Below are 21339 nucleotides of genomic sequence, written 5' to 3' on the forward strand. Positions count from 1 at the left end.
ATGTTATTTTTCTGCAACTTAGCCTTGTTATCTCTGCTAGCAGCTTCAAAATACTTTGCTCTTTTTTTCTGAATCTTTTAGGTTTTGTCAACTGTACCATGCATATTTAAGTCTGCAGTCAAAAAACCTGGAGAGCACGGAACAATTAATAAAGGCTGTTATGCATGTCTTTTGATATCTACTGTTTATCTTCATGGTTTTATTATTCCAGCCATTTACTTTTAAAATTGGAATGAGGACTCACTAGTTAGTATTTATTACCCTATTTACATAGATTTCCAAGTTCATTTTGAATCAAGAAATGTGAACTTAAAAAGAATATCTTTTGGGTAATATTTTATGTTGAATATCACCTGACTTTTAAAATGTGCCCACAGTAAAACAGTGCAAAATTAAGCATATAAAGGAAACCTAGATCACTGGAAACAAGATAGAAAAGGGGGGATGCAGGATATGTTTACTGCAGTGAAAGTCAATGATATATAGCCCTGCATATCAGATAGGAAAATGAAGGTGAAATGTAATCTAAGTATAATTTCCAGTCATCTGGAGAACGTATTAGTTACAGGTAAATGAAGCCAGGAGGAAAGGGACCCTCCTTTAACACCATGTGCTCATTCTTCACGTTTTGATTTTAGAAGCTTAAAGTATAGAACTAAGATATTGGACCGTGTATATTCTGCATAAGAAACCTTTACTACAAACTTTCTTACTCACAAAAGAATTTACCCAACATTTCATAATGATGGATACATAGCTGTGGCTTTATTTCCAGTATCTTTTTTTTTTTTTTTTTTATCTTGGGCAAATAAAACAGTTTATAACATGTCTGACTAATGATTAACAAATACAGAGCCTTCATAAAATATTGTAGTCTGCAGTTTTCTGTTCAGATTTGTTTCTGAATAGTAAGTGGAGGTATTGCATCTGCAGTAGATGGATATTTGCTGATAAAAGTCAAGCACAGAGAGACTTAAAAAAGGTGTCTAGAGGTGGAAGAATGTGGCTCAAAAGTCAGATCTTGCTCTTATATTGCATTGCAAGTGAAGTCTGGATGGCAAAGCAGCTTGACTCTAGAAGAAATTTGCCCCGGGGACTTTACTCTGTTGAAGATGGTGGTTCTTCAGGGTGGGACAGGCTGAAAAGGAGTCTGTATCAAGGAAAGTCCTGCAGGATACGAGGCTGCTGCACAGGAAGAAACGATGACTGCAGCTTTACCATTGCCTCCAGAGCAGCTATATGTTACTGTGACCAGTTCTGTGCCACAGGTCCTCCTGGCCCTGTGGACTGTTGTGCTGACTACTGGGATGTCTGTGACAATACTGTTGAGCCCACCAGGTCAGATGAGCCTTGGCCACCTCCAACATCAGGTAGGTATAGAGAAAAGACCCAGTTGGTATTACTGTACCACAAGAAAAATATAGTTGGAAGTAAAATTGCTGATTAATCTTTAAAGTGTGTACATCCTGAAAACGTTCCTACAGACATAGTGGACAAAGACATTGTTTATAAAGCTGAAATAAGAATTATGCTTCCTGTTATTTCTTTGCCTCTAGGGATACATTTCTAGAGTTGGCTCGATCGTATCTCTGTTGGCCAGAACCTCTGTTTCACCTGTAACTTTTCTAGAGATAACCTCATCAGTTTGAAATTAATGTGATCTCATCAATCTCAGCTTCACAGATTAACACAAGATGAACAGAAAGATCTAAATTTTGTACCCATCAGTACAAACAGATCATTCTGAAAACTGATGATTATCCTAAATGGTACTGCTCTGAGGTATTCTGTAATGGCTTAGATCTACCAGAGCTCTCCTCTGGGACACCACTTTTCTTGCAGCATCTCAGTGCAGGATTAGCTGAAGAGATGTAATTAGAACAAGGATTTCTGACTGGCATATTGTCCTTTTATAGTTTCTTGCTGCTTAGCTTGTAGTGGAAGTTCCTCCAAAACTAATCTTAGTCTATTGTCTTTAGAACTAAAGATTGCAAAAAAAAAAAAAAACACAAAAACAAACAAACAAAACCCACAAATATGTACAAGCAGCATTTACACATGGTTTCTGTGGAGGGCAAATCTCTGCTGGTGATACAGTTTTAGAATTGTAATTTTAAGACTATAGCTTCTTGCTAGGACAAATTTATCTGAAAACGTAAAGACTACCAAACTTGCAAAAGCCTAAAATCAACAAGAATACTACCATGGCTTTTAAAAATTAACTGCTCCTATGAGGTATCTCTGCTGTTTGTACTCTAGCACTCAGACCACAAGCTCTTCATGAGCCTGTGCTCTTAAGCCAGGCACACAGCCAAAATCTGATAGGTGGGAGTAACAAAAATGCCAAACGCTGCAAAACAAGCTTGATTCTCCAAAGTGTTTCTAATCCTCTGAAAGAATGTTTTATGATTTATGTAAATAAAGACATTTGTTCCATACTTATTTAGGATGCACTGTTGCATATTATTTCCAACAGATTGGGGGGTTGCTGTCATAAGCTCTGTGTAAGCCCTGAGCACTGTTTCTGCTCCAGAGCTGACAGCCTTGGGATAAGGTTTTGCAGACTGCTTAATGGAGGGGAATCACTACAAAACCTGCAGCATTTTGCCATATGGGTCCTGTGACAGGCCTACCTCTGAAAGGTAAAAATGTAACAGAAGTTTTAGGTAACGGAATAAGTGACGGGTAATATTTGTACTGTTTTTCTCAATCCAACTTTTGCATGTGTGTTCACTGTTTTGTAACTCCTGGGTTATACAAGCCTGACATAGGTGGCAATGCTATTTAATCTATTCAAGCACATTTATTCGTTCTGTATGTGAGCTGCTATCTTATTTAATTTATATCTCACATCAAAAGAAGCTGATGTTTTTCTGGTACAGAAAGTGTTTCATTGATGGAAAGTATGTATTTTTCTAAAAATCTGTTTATTGGATATTTGTTATAGAAGTAGTTTAAAGGGTTAAAGGAGAATAACAAAGCAGGCAAAATACAGCAGGTAAAAATATCAGTCAAGAAGGAACTTTCTAGAACTGAAATGACTGTGGGACAGGGAGCAAAGAATGAAATTGGAAGGAAAAAATGAAGAAACAAAAAAGACTGAGTGTCAGAAGATTAAGCAAACTATGAAGCATTTTTAGAAATGCCATAAGTATATTGGCTAACTTTTAATAACTGAGACTGCTTCTGCCTTTGGCTAAGAATTATTTAAGAACTACCAGACCACATACACCAAAGTACATTTCAGCTTGAAGATTTTGATCTTTTGGCTGCCTGTGGTTTTGCTTTCAGTGCTTTCTGAGTCATATTGCTTTAAATAAACCAATAAACTTCAGTACTTTACAAGGGATAGAACGAAATGCAATAAAACTGCACAGTGCTGTGTTCCTGCATCCCAGCGCAGTGACTTGGTGCACAACAGTAGTGAGCTATTTTGTACACCCTAAGTGTCTGTCTGCACCATGCTGAGGACTCCAGATGTAAATGTGTGGAACTGCTTTGACTTTGTCTTTATGAACCCAGCATTCAGTATGTTTCAATGGCTTTCTTGTGCCATTTCACAAGAAGCTGTATATACTCATTCCTCTTTCACCTGTCCTAGACACTGAATAGAAGTTCTGGATTTGTTGTTATTGTTCTTATGAGAATTTTTAGAGTTTTATTTATAGAATACATTTATTATTTATTCTTTTTGTTTCAATTACTCTGATGGTACAAAAAGCGTTATCTAACTCAGTACACTAAATCTCACACTGGTAGTGGTATAAAAGGGATGCCTACAGAGTTTGCTAATTGATTTTACACTACACAGTCAGGATCTGGCCTACAAGTGTGTACATCTGGACACATTTCACTTAGAAGACTACTTACAACAGAGGTGGGGCAAATGAGGTGAGAATTATAGGAACTGAGGAACATTGAACCAGGAAGGAAGTCCTGGTTTATCAAGTCCACTTCATTCCTACCATGATCTTCACACCATACAGTCCCATGAAGTCATCAGGCTGCATCTTAAAATGAATTAATTTCCCACATATTTCTCACTATATTTCCCACTATATATTTCCCACTATATTAATATTCCAGCCTAATATACTCATGGCCAGATAAACTACCTCTGTTCTTATGCAACCAGTGTCTTTTAGCTTAGACATCTCTACTCTGACACTGATATCTTAGACAAATTTACAGACAGCACTCCTGGCCTTTCAAGTCTTAATTTGGATAGGCTAATGAAACTGTTCTTAATCTTCTATTCCTTAAGCATGTATTTTTTGAAAGCTTCTTCTATACTTGTTCAGGCTTGCATTTTTTTCTCAGGCATGGGTTGTGAAGGCTGCTAGCAGAGCTCATATGAAGCTTCATCCTGTCTCTGAGACCACTGCTTTAATACTTCCTTCCCTTGCTATATTTTAAATAACTTGCTCTATGCCTCCTTCCAGCTACTGTCTGATGTTGGCACTGGGGCACACTATGATAAACTGTGACACTTAAGTAATTTGCCTTGGATATTCTCTGAAAAATGTCTCAATTCCTAGCAGAAATTGAATTAGAGCAGACACTTTGGGCCTCAGACTGCTTGGGCGAAATCACCTATGTCTGCACTAGTTAATGTAGTCTGCTGTATGGCTAACAGGGCAAAATAGGCATTTATAATTAACTAATTGGTTCTAGTCCACTTCTGCACTTTGGTATGAAGTTCTCTCCTGTCAGTAAAGGAGGTCTACGTTGCTGAGGAGTGAATGTGTATGGACACTACTCCTCGTTGTGAGATGGAGAATAACTTTCCTTATGCTTGAAAAGAAAAAAGCATGGTATAATGCTAATGCAAGTCAACACTTTATTCATATAAAATATGAATAAAGAGGCTAAAGGTTCTTGAAAATGGAGGAGAAAAAAAAAAAAAAGTTTGGAGTTCCTTGCTCCAATTCCTTCACTGGGGGAAGAAACATAATCCCTTTAGGATTATGACCTTTAGGATCACCAGTGTCTGTAGAGAAAGTATGACAAAAGGCTGGAAAACAGAGCCCCATATGATAACTATTCTATATTTATTATAGATTTGATTCAAAGCCCACTGCAGGCATTCTGGATCTTTCTTTTAGTCTTGGAAGTTAAGTACACTGAATAATATGTTTATGTGGAAGATCTTATAACACATGCAAGGTCTTTTCTCAGTGAATTATTATCAAAAAAAGATATATACATAGGAGGAGTGTTGTATTTAAAAATAATCGCTCTCTTTTTTTTTTTTTCAAAAATGAATTAAACTCTGCCAAGAAAAAATAACATAATACAATACCTGTTTTGAAACAGGTATTATTTTTAAAAAAATCGGTAACTCGAAAAACTGAATTCTATTTTAATTACTTATTCAAAATGATCTTTATTAAAATGTATTGTTTTATTACTAGAAAATAATTTGATTTGTGTTGTTGTTTATATGTAAGATAATCACTTTTCAGTGAGTGTTTTGAATCTGTTGTTGATTTTGTTTGGTATGAATAATAATGTAAATGGGAAAAAAATAAAATTCACCAAACTACCTTCATTACTGGGAAAAAAATGGAAATAGTTGTTTTCTTTCACCTAAATAAAGTATACTGCATACAACCTATTAATTCAATAGTAGCAAAATTTTTGAATTAATTCAGTTCAAGAAAATTATTTTTTTCACACATCTATATGTTATGTTGGCAGGTTGTTATAAAGATGGCCGATATTATGGAGAAGGAACAATAATTAAAGACAACTGCAATTCATGGTAATGTTTCAGAGAACAGCAAATTGAATTTAATTTAGTATATGTCATGAAACAGGAATTACGTTAGTGAGCATCCCTAAATTCATATTAAATGTAATCAAATCACAATGGTTGGAAGAGTAATTCTGTATTAAGATGTTATAGAATTAAACTACAGCCAACATAGAAGAATAGCAAGAGGTCAATGGGTTTTCTAATCAAGACATAAAACCAAGAGTATTAAAGTCTCCTCCCCACTGGCCTAGTTCTGTCCCTGTTCAATCTGCTGGCTCTGACATGAGTGGAAATGGTTTTGGCATAGACCTGGACATTGACATGAATACAGAGAAAACCAATATCATTAAAATTTTGGGGAATATTTTTATAACGTTTTGCTCTGGCACAAGAGATGAACACTTTTGTAAGGGGGAGGATATATAATTTATGTAGGAAATGGAAGAACTGTTTGAACATCCCATTCCCCACCTTGGGACATCTGCATGGAGCAGGCAGGATGCTCTGCTGCTGGCCCTGGCAGTCAGCTGCCCCAGCCCTACCTGCTTTTCCTCTCCAAAAGCTGGCTCCATACCTCCAAACCCAGGGCAGCCCAGTGGGCTCCGGTGGCACCCACCTGCCTTGAACTTGTCCCAGGGTCTTTGGAGCAAAGTATCTGCAGCCATGTAGCTCCTTTCTGGTTCTCCAGAGTTAAAGATAAACTCTTTCTCTCTCTCTCTCTCTCTTTTTCTTTTTTTTTTTTCTTTTTTCTTTTTTTCTAGTGAGGCTTGGCCTTACAAAGATGGAAGCAAATTTTTTCAAAGATGATGTTTTCCACAAGCTGTAAACCTTCCCACCTCATTCCAATTAGGATTCTTTAGGTACTGAAGTGACACTAAGTAAAATTGTGTTTTTGTAATTACTGTGACATTTATAGTTTAGGTTCCCCCCCTCCCTTCTGCTGTAAAAGTGCATATATTTCTTTTGACAATTTATTTTCTGCTCAATGATATTCTTGCCCTTTCAGCAAATGCTTCCAAAGTAACTGGAAATGTTCAAATGAAGTATGTCTTGTTCGCCCAGACTTGATTCAGAACATCAATTCTGGAAATTATGGGTGAGAATACTTTTATTTTAAGGTTTTGTTGTCATCTACTTTATTGCTTATAGTATGTAAGTGCAAATTACAAGTTATATGCTTCTCTCTGTCTTTTCCTTCCCCAGTTACATCCCATGAATATGAGAGTAAAAGTGCATCTGTAAAACTTTTCTAAATCTCTGGCAGATTATAGAATTTTAAGTGGAAAGATACTGGAAGTCTCATGCTAGTAAGAGCTAATATTGTACACACCTATCTAAGACACTCTCCAAAATTCATATGATTTTATTTATTTTTTTCCTCACAAAATGGTTTTTAGATCATCTTCCCTGATTCTTCACTTCAATGCTTAGGATAGATTTTTTTTTAATTATTTTTTTTTTTGGTGCCTACCCTCAAGAATATCATTCTACATACCAGGACTCTAAGTAGTGTTGGAAGAGGAGAGAATGGGCCAGATAAGGACCAAGACATCAGAACTTTGTGAGGTCCAATGTTTTTCTTGTTACCAGTTCTTGTTCCCTGTAGTGCAGAAGGACACCCTGGTATCAGAGCAGTGCCTTGGGAGCCTGCTGGTAATTTACAGACAGAGATATAGTGATTGCCTCCTTAGCAGCTGAGGTGCTAAATTCACCAATGAAACCTACACAGGTGCACAGATTTCAAGCTGTCACTCTGTACTAGAACATGTTGTACTTCATGGGAGAGATTCAAACCAATTGAGTTAGGACAGACAATTAAGTCAGGCATCTGGAGCCTGATAACCACAGAGTGCCTTAGTCCACCTGAGATATGACCCAGCTTCTTCAGGTGTCCATATTCTCCACTGATTACAGGCAGACCAAGAGTGATGAGGCTTCTCATTTAGGCAGCATGAATCTCACCTGTTTTCCTCATATACAAGCAAGAAAGAAATTAATGAAGAGAATGCTCTCTCCTGTGGCTCAGTCCTTCTCCGGTAATACATACAATTTCAGTTTGTTCAAAAAGTGTGTAAACGTAAGGTTTTTTTATGTTGTGCATATGGTTTTCAGGGTTAGTGCTAGATTCTGAGGCTAATCTACCTTCCTCAGGTAGAGTAGGGAGGGAATAATTAAAAAATGTTTCTTTTTCTGAATATTAATGTAAAACTGAGGCAGAACAGCTGGGCTTTCTGTGTGGTTCAGCAGTGTCTCACAAACACTGCTGGTGCGCCAGAGCTTGAAGTCAAAATAACCCACTATGTGAAGCTATTAGTTCTCTGTTGGCATCTGGTCTGAAGCATAATGTGAGCACAACTTCAAGACAACTGTAATTGCTTTTATTGAGCACCTTATTTTCTAGTGCTTCTCTGAAGCATTGCATGCTCATCTGCTGCAGGCTGACACAATGCTGACCTCAGATCATCACTTTTCATATCCTGCTGTGTTGCTCTAGTCTAAATTTATCTGTAGTGAAAACCCTGTACTAAAGATTGTCTCATGCACATCTAATAGAATGTCTCAAAACATAATTTGAAACATTTATTTCTGGATGTTATTTTTAGTCGTGCTCTTATAAAGAAGGAGCAAGGTATTACTATGAGCAATATCTCAAATGTGGCTTTGTTTGCTTGTTTTCTGTCTGTGAGGAAGATGGAAAGCTGACAACTATAGTCAATTCTGGGGAATGACACTGGAAGAAGGCTTCAAAAAGCGGCTGGGCACATTACCTCCATCTCATTCTTTGCTGAATATGCAAGAAACTCCAGTAAGTATCAGGTGATTTATTTATTTTTTTAATATATTCATTATTGGAATAAATATAAGATTATGATTGAGGTATTTAACGCTAAATGCTTCCATGTTGTATATGAAACTCCCAGAAACTTCCAGAAACTCTCCTAGCCACAGAGATAGTCTGCTAGCCATAGTCATACCTATTGACATTCAGCAAGGAGGAGCAAAATAAAATGGTATCAATTGGGAAGCTGTGCACCATTATTCACATATCAGTGTTAGAGTTATAGAATGGCTTGGGTTGGAAGGGACCTTAAAGACCACCTACTTCTAATGTCCCTGCCATGGGCAGGGACACCTCCCACCAGACCAGGTTGCCCAAAGGCCCATCCAGCCTGGCCTTGAGCACTTCCAGGGATGGGGCATCCACAGCTTCTCTGGGCAACCTGTGCCAGAGTCTCACCACCCTCTGAGTGAAGAACTTCCTCCTTATATCTCATCTAAACCTACCCTCTCTCAGTTTAAAGCTGTTACCCTTTGTCCTATCACTACACTCCCTAATAAAGTGTCCCTCTCCAGCTTCTGTGTACCTTTTTGGTACTGGAAGGCTGCTATAAGGTCTCCCTGGAGCCCTCTCTTCTCTTGGCTAAATAAGCCCAGCTTCTCAGCCCTTCTTCATAGGGAAGGTTCTTGAGCCCTTTGATCATCCTTGTGGCCCTCTTCTGGACTCAGTCCAACTGCTCCATGCCCTTGTGCTGGGGGCTCCAGAGCTGAATGCCGCACTCCAGGAGGGGTCTCACAAGAGCAGAGCGTAAGGGGAACAATCACCTCCCTCGATCTGGTAGCTATGCTTCTTTCAATGCAGCCCAGAATACAGTAGGCTTTCTTTTATGTCCAGCCTATTGCATCTTTGTTATTAAGCTTCCTGTAGCTTCTTTGACAGCTGCACTACTTATGGCCTTTGTTCTGCCTGAAACATTTCTCAGGCACGTGTTGTCTAACTGCTCTCTTTTTACAAAATCTGTGAGCCACAACCCAAATATCTTTGGCCATGCCAGAAACCCTAGGAGCCTGAATGCATTCTTCTCCAGAAATCCAGCTCCATGAATTTTTCCATGTAACCCTCAGAAAGTCATAGATGTTGCTAGAAGCACATGCTTTGCACAGGAGTCTAAGAAATCTTTCTATTTACTTACAAAAGCTAAAAACATAAAATAATAATCTCTGTATGTCTTTCCCAACTTCTGGAGAATTCTCTTTTTACAAAAAAATTATTCTGAATTGTACAGGAGCCCATCGTCTACCTATGGTTTCTCTTCAGAAGTATTAAAACTTCCTTGTTCCTACCCTAGTGGTTTCTGTCTTGGATTGTTTTGATTTAAAAATGTTTTTCTCTGAAACTTCCTGTGAAGCTCCAAAGCTCCCTGATCCTGTCCTCTTCTACAGTTTTCAAGAAGAACATCAGCTCTTAAGTGTCATTATTCTGCCTCAGGAAATTTTCAATCTGCCACATTTTAATACTTCCCAGAAATGTAAGAAAACATGCTTTTATTCCCTTAAGCCAAACTTTAATCACTGTATTAGGTGATTCCATGTGAATCAGCAGTTATCAGGACCTAAATGCCCACTGTGTAAAGATGTGATAAATCATCTCTTCATAGCTGGCCCAATATCTACTGTTATTGAATGATCCAGAAAGCTCGTAGCATGGATCAGGCTCACCAGAGGTAGAGACAAATTCTTCCAATTGGCAGACCAACAGTAGTCATGGAGATAACTCCCAGGCACTTTTTAAGATATGTGTCTTCCTAGATTTTCAGATAAACTTGCTTTGGCTTTCCCTTCCATGAATAATTTTCTGTAACTGATATTTTGTGAAGCATACAAACGCATTTACAAACACGTAAGTGATAAAAAAAAAAGTGAGTTTTTATTAAAGTGTTTCCATTAAGCTTCTGCATCCAGGTGACAGCTCAGAAATGTGTAAAAATCTATAAATGATGAGAAATTCAGAAATGATGATTTTTAAATATATTTTTTTTTTTCAGAGGTTTTCTTCAAACTTTAATGGCTTGGCCTTCAAGTGACTTTGTTGAGTACTAATTTACCTGCAGGCCAAGGTACTACTTACTGTGGATAAAATAGGCACTATGATTATTACTGTCTTTCCCATTTTGCTAGTGTGAAAACTGTGAGTCACTTGCCCAAAGTCACATAGTTAGTTGATAAAAATGGTACAATTAGTGTTTGGGAGCTTTTGGCTCTATCTAGTGTTGATCTGATTAAAAGCTGCTGGCTTTGCTAATGGAGAAAGAAAACCATAGTTACCTATTCATTAAATACAACATTTTCTGACTTGAAATGAAAGCCATTTCTTCAGCATGCTAATGGTCTACTATCTTGAATATAAATTACAGCATTTGGTAACTAAGGGGCTGCTGTTTCCTTTTGTGTTTTAGGGATTCTTGAGAAAACCATTTTCGCGTAGAAGGAGCTCTTTACTCAATTTTGTACGAGGAAAAAAAAAGATTCAAGAATGCAAAGCCCTTCTGTGTTAATCACTTTATCTACATCAGATTCTTAGTTCTTAGCAGTGTTTTGTCGTGGAGTAAAGGTTTTTTAGTTGTTTCATTGACTTGACATGTTCAGCTACAAATTTGGTTTCATAATATTACTCTGTGATAGAGCTACTTTCAATCTTAGGGAAAACACAGAATTCTTGAAGTTACTTACAAAGCTTTTAAAAATTCTGTTATTGTCTTTACAAAGCCCTGTGATGTCCACACCCCCTTCTTATTTTTTATATTAAAAATAATTAACATTAAAAAAAAATCCCTCAGGAAAACAAACAAAAAACCATTTTTACATTTGTAAATTCAGTAATCTTTTTTTGTCTGATGGGCCATCTAACATTTCTGAAGTCATAGATGAAATCTGAGTATTCTTCTATATCTCCTTACCTTTCCATTTTGGCCAGACTGCTAGCTTCACTGCATAGAATACATATGAAGGTTTAAAAATGGTTTGCCAGTCATTTTTCTGATTGCTTTGTACTGTCTAATGGTGGTTTATGGAGCATACTTTGAGAAACAATTGTCTAGACTTACCATTTATCACAGAACAGCAGTACTTCTCAATATCAGGGTAGCAATTTCTCAGACAAAAAGCTAATGTTTCTGGCTACAGGACAATCTTGCATTTTGAAATGACAAGGCTGAGGGTTAATAAGGGATTTGCTCTGGGATTTACAATTTGAGGCTATTAAATACTTTGGCAGTAGTTTAGGAATATATAAATTAACACATTGGCTTGGACCAAAGGTCTATTTATTTATTTATTTTTTTCAACTACCTCATTTGGACTGTAAATGGTCATTGCTCAGGCAGGCATGCTAAGCAACATTTGCCAACTTTTATTTGTCTACTTGTTGATAGTGAGCAGGTTTATCAAATAAATGAAACGCTCTTTATCTGCAATTTTGCCAGTACGATTCATCTTCAAAGTAAATCTTGTGCTTGTGCTTGTTCATTAATAATTAACTTAATGAAAATTTAGCAAGATCTTTAACTTAGCAGTTATTTTGTGCATGACGTTTGTGGTTGCAAGTCTCATATTTCCAACAAGCTTTTGAAGGAAGCAGGCTTTCGAAAGCAATTAATGAAAATATTGAGATTAAAATCTTAGCAAGATTAAGATTACTGGTTTGTTATGTGTGAAGGTAAAACTTTCGGAAGAACATAAGTGACATATGAGATTGCAATATACTTTTAAAATGACTAATGGTATTTAGGACTCACAGCCTACATCTAAAGTGGTAAACCTCAGGCACTTCAGAGTTACTGGATCTGGGTGTAGGTACAGACTGTATCATTCTGTCTGCAAGTGCTGTATACCAGTCTAATATCAGATAAAGACCTGATGTACAAGCTTCCTTTTTTTTTTTCTCACACATTTCTTCTCAACTATTGGTTTTATGTGGGAAGGAAATCCAGGTGTACAAGCTGGATGGAGATGTTGCTGTTTCCCAATACAAGCCACAAAATTATCTGTACGCAGCCAAAGTGGTAAAGTTCAGTTGCCAAAGAGTCCTGAGATAGCTTGAAAGAACTGGGCACAAATATGCAAATCATCTTAGAAAAAGGTACTTAGTCTTGTAAGTCACATAAGCAATTTAGAATAATAGTGCAGCAAGGACACACCGAATTAGAAGACTAAGGATAAGTAAACCAAAATAAAATAAAAGATTTTGATCAGGATAGAAGATTTTGTACTTCTGGGTGTGAGCCTGCAAAGAAACAACGGTAAATGTTATGTTTGGGAACAGATTATCATATTTCGTATGCTGTATATTCCTCTGGAACAGATGTTACAACCAATTGTTTGAGACAAACTGCTACTGGATGGACCAATCCTGTAGTTTTGTATAGCCATTCCTATTTCCCTGTGCAGCAGAAGCAATCAGTCCATAAAGTTAAACAATTTAAAAAAATAGGTCAGTGATTTTGATATGTCAAACATAGAGCAGATTATTAGCAGTTGTACCAGATGGTTCTTGCGTATGTGGATATTTGTTCAAAGCGTGGAGGACATAAATTAAAGCTGAGGGATGAAGATGCCAAAAATGGCTGTCCAAATGGCTTTACTGAGCAGGCCATGAATTCTCATCAGCTCAACATCAGATTGCAAACCAGAACGGAAATCACGGCTTTTCATTCTGGAATGAAAGTAAGTGCTGGAAATCGAAAAAGCTCTGTGTAAAAAGTGAATTAATGATACACTCTACTGATTCCCTACTAGTAACTGGAATTTTCTATTGCCAGCCATGTGGAAATATGTAAAGCATGTCAAGGAGAATAGGGTAGCAGGTACCTGACTTCACTACTGTTTGCAGCAGGCGGCTTTTTCTTCCAAAAATGCCAGCTGGGCCATAATTGACATGTTTCATAGGGAAGTGTTGCTTGAAATAAAAATCAGAGGAAAACTGGACAGGTTATTCAGGTTGGCAGCTGTGCAGCTCAGCTTTCCAGCTCAGACAGGGCAGTGCCAGAAGCCTCTGGCTCTCAAGGCAGCTTCAGCACACAGACAGGGTGGTTGCCACGTGGATGCTTGGCGAGCCACAGCTGCCGATGTTTTAGGTTTCCTCAAATCAAACATTAAGAATTTTTAAAACAAAATGAGGGAGATATTGAAGGCAAAAGTAGGAAATGAAGCATATACAGATCTCCTACATTTTGTTTTAGGGAAGTTCACCTCCGGAAGGAAAATTTCCTGAGTTTTTTGCAGCCACTTATGCATGGCCTGAGTGGATTCATGATCCTTTGGATCAACGAAATTGTGGAGCATCCTGGGCTTTTTCAACTGCAAGTAATATTCATGTTTTTACCTCCATATTAAAATATAATTCTAGGTTACATGTGTAATGAAAATGTACAGTGATTAGTAATGATGTAATTTCATTTAGCAATGAAAATTTCCACTTTCTGTTAACTTTTTATCAGCAAATAGTAATGTTTAAAATTGCTACGCCTCTCCCTCTAATATGTCCCAAAGACAAAGAAACCAATACAAGCGGTAGGGATTTTTCTTTGCTTTTCATAAGTTTCTGTATCGTATGAAAATTTTTGATGACAGAAAGTTGCAAATGAATTGACTAGTAAAGTTTATCATAAATGGTGGAGTAACTTTAAACAAATCTGCATTCTTTGCTTGCACAACTGCATGCTTGACTTGAATGCTTAAAACAGGAAGGCATCATTATATATATATTTTTTCATATCTGTGCATTTGCCATTGCCTAACCCTTGCTATTCAAGTACATTAGGTGCAATCTTTTTGATGATTTTATGAGAAGAAAACCCTGAAATTGGTCAGATATTTGTGGAAGAAATTATTTTCAAGGTTTATATATAAAAATATGTCAGTAATAAAATCATGTGTTACAACCTCTGGTTTTATGATAAATGGACATGAGTATTTGTGTCATTTTTCCCAAATAAAATATACTGATCAGTTACGTTCATTTATCTCATGCTGCAATAAATCTCAGTACCTATTAAGATATCTAAAGATGGAGAAAAAAATATTAAAATAAATCCGTATTACTTGATCTGGCCAGTGGGTCCTCATGGGTGAAGATTTCTTATTTAAATCACAACATTACAAAGAAGTCATTTGATTTCACTTATAATTTAGTTAATTAATCTGCCTTTAAACCTCTGAATAAATATGTAAATACTTAGAATCATGAATGCCTGATCTAGTTCAGACATCTAAGGTGACTATCTCAGAAGTAGTTTTGTGTGAATCCCATATTTATACATGAATATGAGCAATTCCAAATATTCTTTCCAAAAAAAACCAATACATATTTTCAGTCTTGAATAGTCCTAAAGGAAGAAAAGGTAAAAAAGAAAGAAAAGGGACTTGGAAATTCAGCTTAAGAGATGTGGGGAGTATTTGTATCTTCTGCTGAAGATAGATGAATATGAATGTAGATGAATGTTCATGTACAGACATAGAGATTATCAGACTATATTATCTAAAGGTCTCATCTGATGTTTATATTTAAGTTTTGATGATATTTGGTAAATCTATGGATTTATAAAATTACAGTGAAGTTGCTCACAGTGCTTTGCAGTTTCACAACTCTCTTAAGATTCTGACAGATAATATCCAAATTCTTTTGCAAAAATGTCTACAGACAGAAAATACTGATGTTATAATTTCAGTCACTCTTTCACAATAACTAGTAAAAAGCAGTGAGTAATTATTTGTTTCTAATAACACAAAATTTCTTTCAAAACAGGTGTTGCAGCAGATAGAATAGCAATTCATTCTGATGGTCAGATCACAGACAACCTTTCTGTTCAGAACTTGATTTCTTGTGATACCAAGAATCAGCATGGATGTAATGGTGGAAGTATTGATGGTGCTTGGAGATATCTGAAAACACATGGGTAAATATTTTATCTGTTTAGTTTATCTGAACTTGACCCAGTCACTTAATTTACATGTGTGATAATGATGATTTCTGACCTTTCAAGATAGAAACATTTAGCTCTGTCTTAGGTCAGATTACCTGTGTCACCTCATCAGGACAATCACTTTCTCTGGTTTACACCTTCTTTAAAACACCTTATTGAAGCCCAGGAGCTATGAATCATTCCCAAAGAGATAAATGAAGACTATTTTGAATCAGAAAGATAGGAGCTCTTGCTGAGAAAACTCTTAAACTACCCATCTCCTCTTCAAGGCTTATTATATCTGGATGTTGTCATTAGTTATAATACTATGGAGAAAAAAGGTAACTTCTCTAACAGCAAAAAAGCAAGAAAAGATTTTTTATGTCTAGGAAAATACCATAAATGCACTCAAAACTTCTATAGTTATAGAGATACAGGCTTTTCATGTTAAACGACCTTGAGAAAGCAACCAGTTGCAAAAGACAATATTTTGAATATTTAAAAGGTTCAGACGTTGTCTTTATATAAAACAAATTGTAATCATACTGTATCAAGATTGTTTCAGAATGTAACACCGTAGCAAGGACTGTACCTGAATTTTTCTATCTTCGAGTTGGACTCAGCAAAATTAATAACCCTCAAACTCTACATGAACAGTTAGAAGCTTTTTGAAGTGACATGTAACAATTTATAGAATTACAGAATGACTTAGGTTGAAATGAACTTTTGGAGGTCACCTAGTCCACTGTCCTGCTCATGACTAACTCTGAAATTAGATTAGGTTGCTCAGGGCCATGTCCCCTGTCATGTCGTGAGTATCTCCAAGGATGGGGGTTCCACAGCCTTTCCTGCAATGTGTCTCTGTGTTTGATCATTCTTGCAGTAAAGAACTTTCTTCTTTTATCTAATCTGCATCTTTTTAGTAAAACTTGTGATCGATGCCTTTCATCTTTTCACTGTACCTCTTGAGTCTTGTTCTGTCTCTTCTGTGGCCTCTCCTTACGTAGCTGAAGACAATACTTAGAATACCTTTTAACATTCTCTTCTCCAGGCTGAACAAATTCATCTCCCTCAGCCTCTCCTTGTATAACACACGCTTCAGCCCCTTAAGCACCTTTGTGGTCCTCCACTGGACTTGACCAGCTTGTTGATGTCTTTACTGGGGATGCCATAAAAGAGCACAGTACTCTAGATGTAACCTTGCAAGTAACAGTTTGAGGGGGATAACCACTTTTCACTATGTCTTGGCAATGCCCTTGCTTAGCAAGATCAAAATCAGTATTGTGGGACCACCTTTATCAGGAGTGCCCACTGCTAACCTAGGTTCAACTTACTGCCCATCAAGACCCCAGGTACTTTCCTGTAAAACTGCTTTCTCTAGAGGTGGTTCCCTGCCTGTACTGCTGCATGGACGGTTCTGGCTCAGTGGTAGGATGTGGCTTCAGTTTTTGCTGAACCTTATGAGGTTTCTGTCAGCTCATTTCTCCAAACTGTCAATGTCCCTGTGAATGGCAGCCCTGCCCTACTTTCCAGCATACCGACCACTCACCACTAATTTGGCATCCTCCACAAGCTTACTGAGCATTCACTATGTCCCACTGTTAAGGCTTTTAATATAGATGACACAATGTTGACTCCTGAGGAATGTCACTAGTAAAGAGCTACCAGTCACTTTAACAGTCAACCTTCTATCACGGCAGCCCAGTTCACTTATGGAAATTGTAAGCAACTCATCCAGTCCCTCTCCAGTTCAGCTAGAAAACACTGAAAAGGTTGCTAAAGTCAAGGTAAATTACATCATCTGTTTTTCTTATTCTCCGTGGAGCTAGCAATTTCATCTCACCATCTCATCATGATGAGGCATGATTTGCTCTGGTAAGTCTGTGCCGTCTGTTCCCAGTCAAATCCTTGACCTTCATGTGCCTGGAAATGGCTTCTAGGAGGATATGCAATAACCAGATGTTATATACTCTATAATTAAATTCAGCTGTTTCTCACATTGTAAAAGTTATTTTTTTGTGCTTCCTGTTCCATACCATAATCTACTTCCCCTTGCTTTCATACACTCTCACCTTTTATTCTGTCTTTGATGTAGCTCATACCTGTAGATAGAGAGATCTCAGGCCTGCTGTCTGTCAACTTTTAATTTTAGTTTAAAAACAAACAAACAAACCATGAAAAGATCAGGAAAATGTCAGATGTGCTGCATCAGACGTCATAGTTGTCATGGCAGCATGGGGATCTAGGTGAAGACCAAAGCGCTGTCATTCACACAGTCACTAAGAATACAAAGTGATCATTCTGCTTGTCTTCAAATGCATTAAACAGGTGAACTATTTTTGATCTGACAAAGATCTCAGGGCTTCAACATTAAACTAGTTTTGACTAGTTTTGAGTGGCAGGCCCTTTAGGTAAGTGATTACAGTGGGAAGTAATGGATTCCACCCTGGTAAAGGCCTCTCAGCACCTCATTTAGGCAAAGGTTTCATTCATGAAGAAATGAAAGTTATAGCTTTATATTTTAAGTAACTCTTTTCTATATCTAGAAGAGCAGGCTCCTTTTAATCTGTAGCTCATGCTCTTTACAGAGTAAATATAACTCTTTCTCAATGAACTGTTTGCTTACTTACCATGTTAAGGATGGGAGCAGAAGATTTGGTAGTGTAGATAAGATAAAAGATTCATTTTAATCAGTATTATCTCCACAACAGTTGGAGACAGCTATTTTTAGAGGGAAAGCCCTAAAGAATGAAGGAATCCTGCAGCCTCCTGGGTTTCTGCTCCCCCTGACTGTCATCCCTGTATGGGCATAACCACCATGAACCCGTAATAATAAGATTCTTCCTATACCAAGAAACTCTATCTTTTTTCACCTGAAGCAGTGTGATTAGTGACACAAAGCACTCTTCAGAGATAGTTTAGGCATACCAGAGTTAATATATTTCTATAAAGAAAGCAAGGCATGCTGAAGCTGTATGAGGCATTTTGCTATCTACCCAGCCATGTCTATACTCCAGATTTCAAAGTATGTGCACTATTGCTCATTCACTTGAGACATGACTTGCAGCTCATTCATCTGATTCACCAGTCTTGCAGCTGACTGAGCAAACAATTTGACAATTTGCAGAGCAGTTGTGGTGAGAACCATCAAGAACTTTTGAAGGCTATCTAGATCTCTAAGAAATTTCTGCAGTCCAAGATCATCTTCTTAGCCGACCTTAGCTTTCTCATCCCTGTGGAGCCAGCTCCTACACATACAGCTTTGTTGCTCTTACAGAAGTTTGCCTGCCTTCCATGCTTACCCCCAGATTTTGCTTCACCATCAAAGTACCAAACATGAAAATATCTCTACTTACCCATTTTTATACACAATATTTCTAAATCCTGATTTTTATTCCTCAAGTTCAGATGATATTTCAAATCCTCCTCCAACTATTCTAGCCACAAATAAACACCTTAGATAGAAAGATAGAAAGAGTGAGGACAGATGCTGGAAGAGCAATAGAATGGTTATGCTGGGTCTAAGCAAGGGTCCTTCTAGTCCAATCTTCTCTCTCTGACAGTGGCCAAGAGCAAATGTTATCACATTTACCTGGAAAAAAAAAGTAAAAAATTTAATCCACTAATGCTGATGATTGAATCATTTTTATAGCTAAAACCCTACAACACTTTACTTTTGACTATGAAAAATTGGAATTTTATGGGATAAATTCCAAAGTGTTTTTTGAATGAGCCCAGTTAAGTGGTGCTTGCTTCCTCACACTTTCAGGTAACTTTTATTTTATGAGCCAGTGTATTGCAATCTTTTTTTTTTTTTTTTTTTTTTCATTATCTCCATAGCTTGCAATAGGCAGAAAGCACATTGATTTTCTGTGTGGGCTTGTAAATTTTCACAGCAGGTGTTCAATGCTGTTTTAAAGCTTCTGGCTTTCTGATTTCTGAAGTGTGCTTATCTCAAGTTTTTGATAGATTTTCAGGAAAATATAGTGCTGGCCTAAACTATTGCCAGTGAAGTCAAAGGAAGACTTCCATAAAGTTCAGTGAGGAGAGCTTTCAGAAAGGCTGAGCACCCAGTTAACAGTGAAATCTGCTGTAAGAGGGGCTGAATCACTGTCTAACTCTCTCCCTCTCTCTCTGTCTTCCCCCATTAATTAAAGAATAAATCTAATTATTAATAATTTTAGGCATCTCAATTACAAGCCATATTTTCATAGGAATCAATTAGGTTTGGAAGCTTTTTTTTTTTTTTTAATCTGGTAATGGAAATTAAAGCTTACAGTCTTTATGAATGAGAAAGAAATATTTTACTTTCAGGAAGTAAATGGTTACACACTTGAATACAAATACTGCTTGTAATCAGGACCTGATCTGTTTCATAGCTTGGGCTCCTAGCGGTTGCAGGGTTTGATAGGGATGTTATTGTAATTAGGTTTGGCCAACTTGCTATTAACATAATCTAATATTTTAAACTATGTCCTCATTTCTCAATTCAGATATATATGCAATAAAAAAGGAAATATTTTGATAAAGCTAAACACATAAACATGACTAGATGAATTCACCAAGAATGTATGAGAACACCACAGGCTTATGATGCTTCTCCATGGATGTTGCTTGGTCCTAGTCCTAGTATTTATTTATATGCTTATATATATGTACACTTAAACCCATTAACATTTGTTTCTGTTTTTCTTCTATGACTCATGGCAAGGACTTCTCTGATCCACTTCCCTTAAAGGTTTTTAGTGTTTAATGTTGTACTGATGTTTCAGGATGTACAAACAGATGTTCTGGCAAGGAGTTAAAGGCAATCTTCATGTTAAATTATGTCAATCATGATGGCAAAAACTGTAGTTAGTGAAAGAATTCAAAAGTAACTGCTATTTCAGAATGAGTTGTCAAGTCTGTAATACTACACAGATCCAGAATGCCAGTTAATCATTTGCTTCACTTCTGTTACCATAAATGTAAGAGCCATCCATGCAGAATCTGTGACAACTCCAATGGGGTAATCAGACTGAAAGAAGGGGGAAAAAGATCCCCATCTCATGAATGCACTTGTCCTCTGTTCTTTTCCATGGTGTTTCTAAGCACACTTACACTGGGTTGCAGTCACTTACTTCTGCTCTGCTTATGAGGGATTGTGTTCTAAGGGCTGTATTTACCCACCTTACCTGCTTTGCAGGCCTGACTGCACTCATCAGCAATGCTGTATTTCTCTTGGAATGCTATGATCAGTGGTGACTAGAGTAATTACATATATAGATACATTATATAAACATTATAAAAATATATATATGAAAACATACACATATATATAAAACAAAGTATTATTTCTACCCAGTGGAAGAAATAAAGTATAATACATTTTAAAACAAACAACAACATCCTATGTACATGTAGCCTAAATACTTATCATTCCCCAGTTAAAATCTGGCGAATCAGACTATCTTCAGCCATTTCAGAAGGAATTAAAAGGACTTACCAGTAAGTAGGTTGAAGACCTAAGCAATAACAGCCTGATTGCCCTTAGATGGGCAGTCTTTTTTTTTTTTTTTGTAGGCAGAGTTACTGTTTTCTGCAACTCCTGAGTGTGTTGGTCTAGTTTGGGCAGAAACAATTTGCTAAGCAAAAAGACACTCCTCAGGGTCAATTGCTCTATAACCGAAGACTTAATGGGAAAATGCCAGAGTAGCTGAAGCATGAGTGTGCTCATCTTTTAAAATTCCTAATGACTAAGTAAACACAGGCAAATCTAATTATGCCTCAAACTGCATGGAAATGCAGTTTATTCTTTTTCAGATTCAGTAAGTTCAGTATAATTGTTGAGCTACTAAAATACAT

At 37.0% G+C, this 21339-nt stretch overlaps 1 protein-coding gene across 2 annotated transcripts in view; it reads left to right on the top strand.

Annotated features, from left to right (window-relative positions):
- The first annotated feature begins 498 nt into the window (after positions 1–498).
- The window catches only part of TINAG (tubulointerstitial nephritis antigen), a 46200-nt gene continuing 25359 nt past the window's right edge, over positions 499–21339 (top strand). The window contains exons 1-6 of one of the 2 annotated variants that reach the window (XM_083829228.1): positions 499–1370; positions 5701–5764; positions 6765–6854; positions 8450–8564; positions 13774–13897; positions 15339–15489. In XM_083829228.1, coding sequence (XP_083685354.1) covers positions 1001–1370; positions 5701–5764; positions 6765–6854; positions 8450–8564; positions 13774–13897; positions 15339–15489 — 914 coding nt within the window. In that variant the 5' untranslated portion in view covers positions 499–1000. The remainder of the gene's footprint in view (positions 1371–5700; positions 5765–6764; positions 6855–8449; positions 8565–13773; positions 13898–15338; positions 15490–21339) is intronic. The other variant, XM_083829227.1, reaches the window with a different exon arrangement.

The sequence above is a fragment of the Anser anser genome (genome assembly GCF_964211835.1).
Source record: "Anser anser genome assembly, chromosome: 3".
NCBI lineage: Eukaryota > Metazoa > Chordata > Aves > Anseriformes > Anatidae > Anser > Anser anser.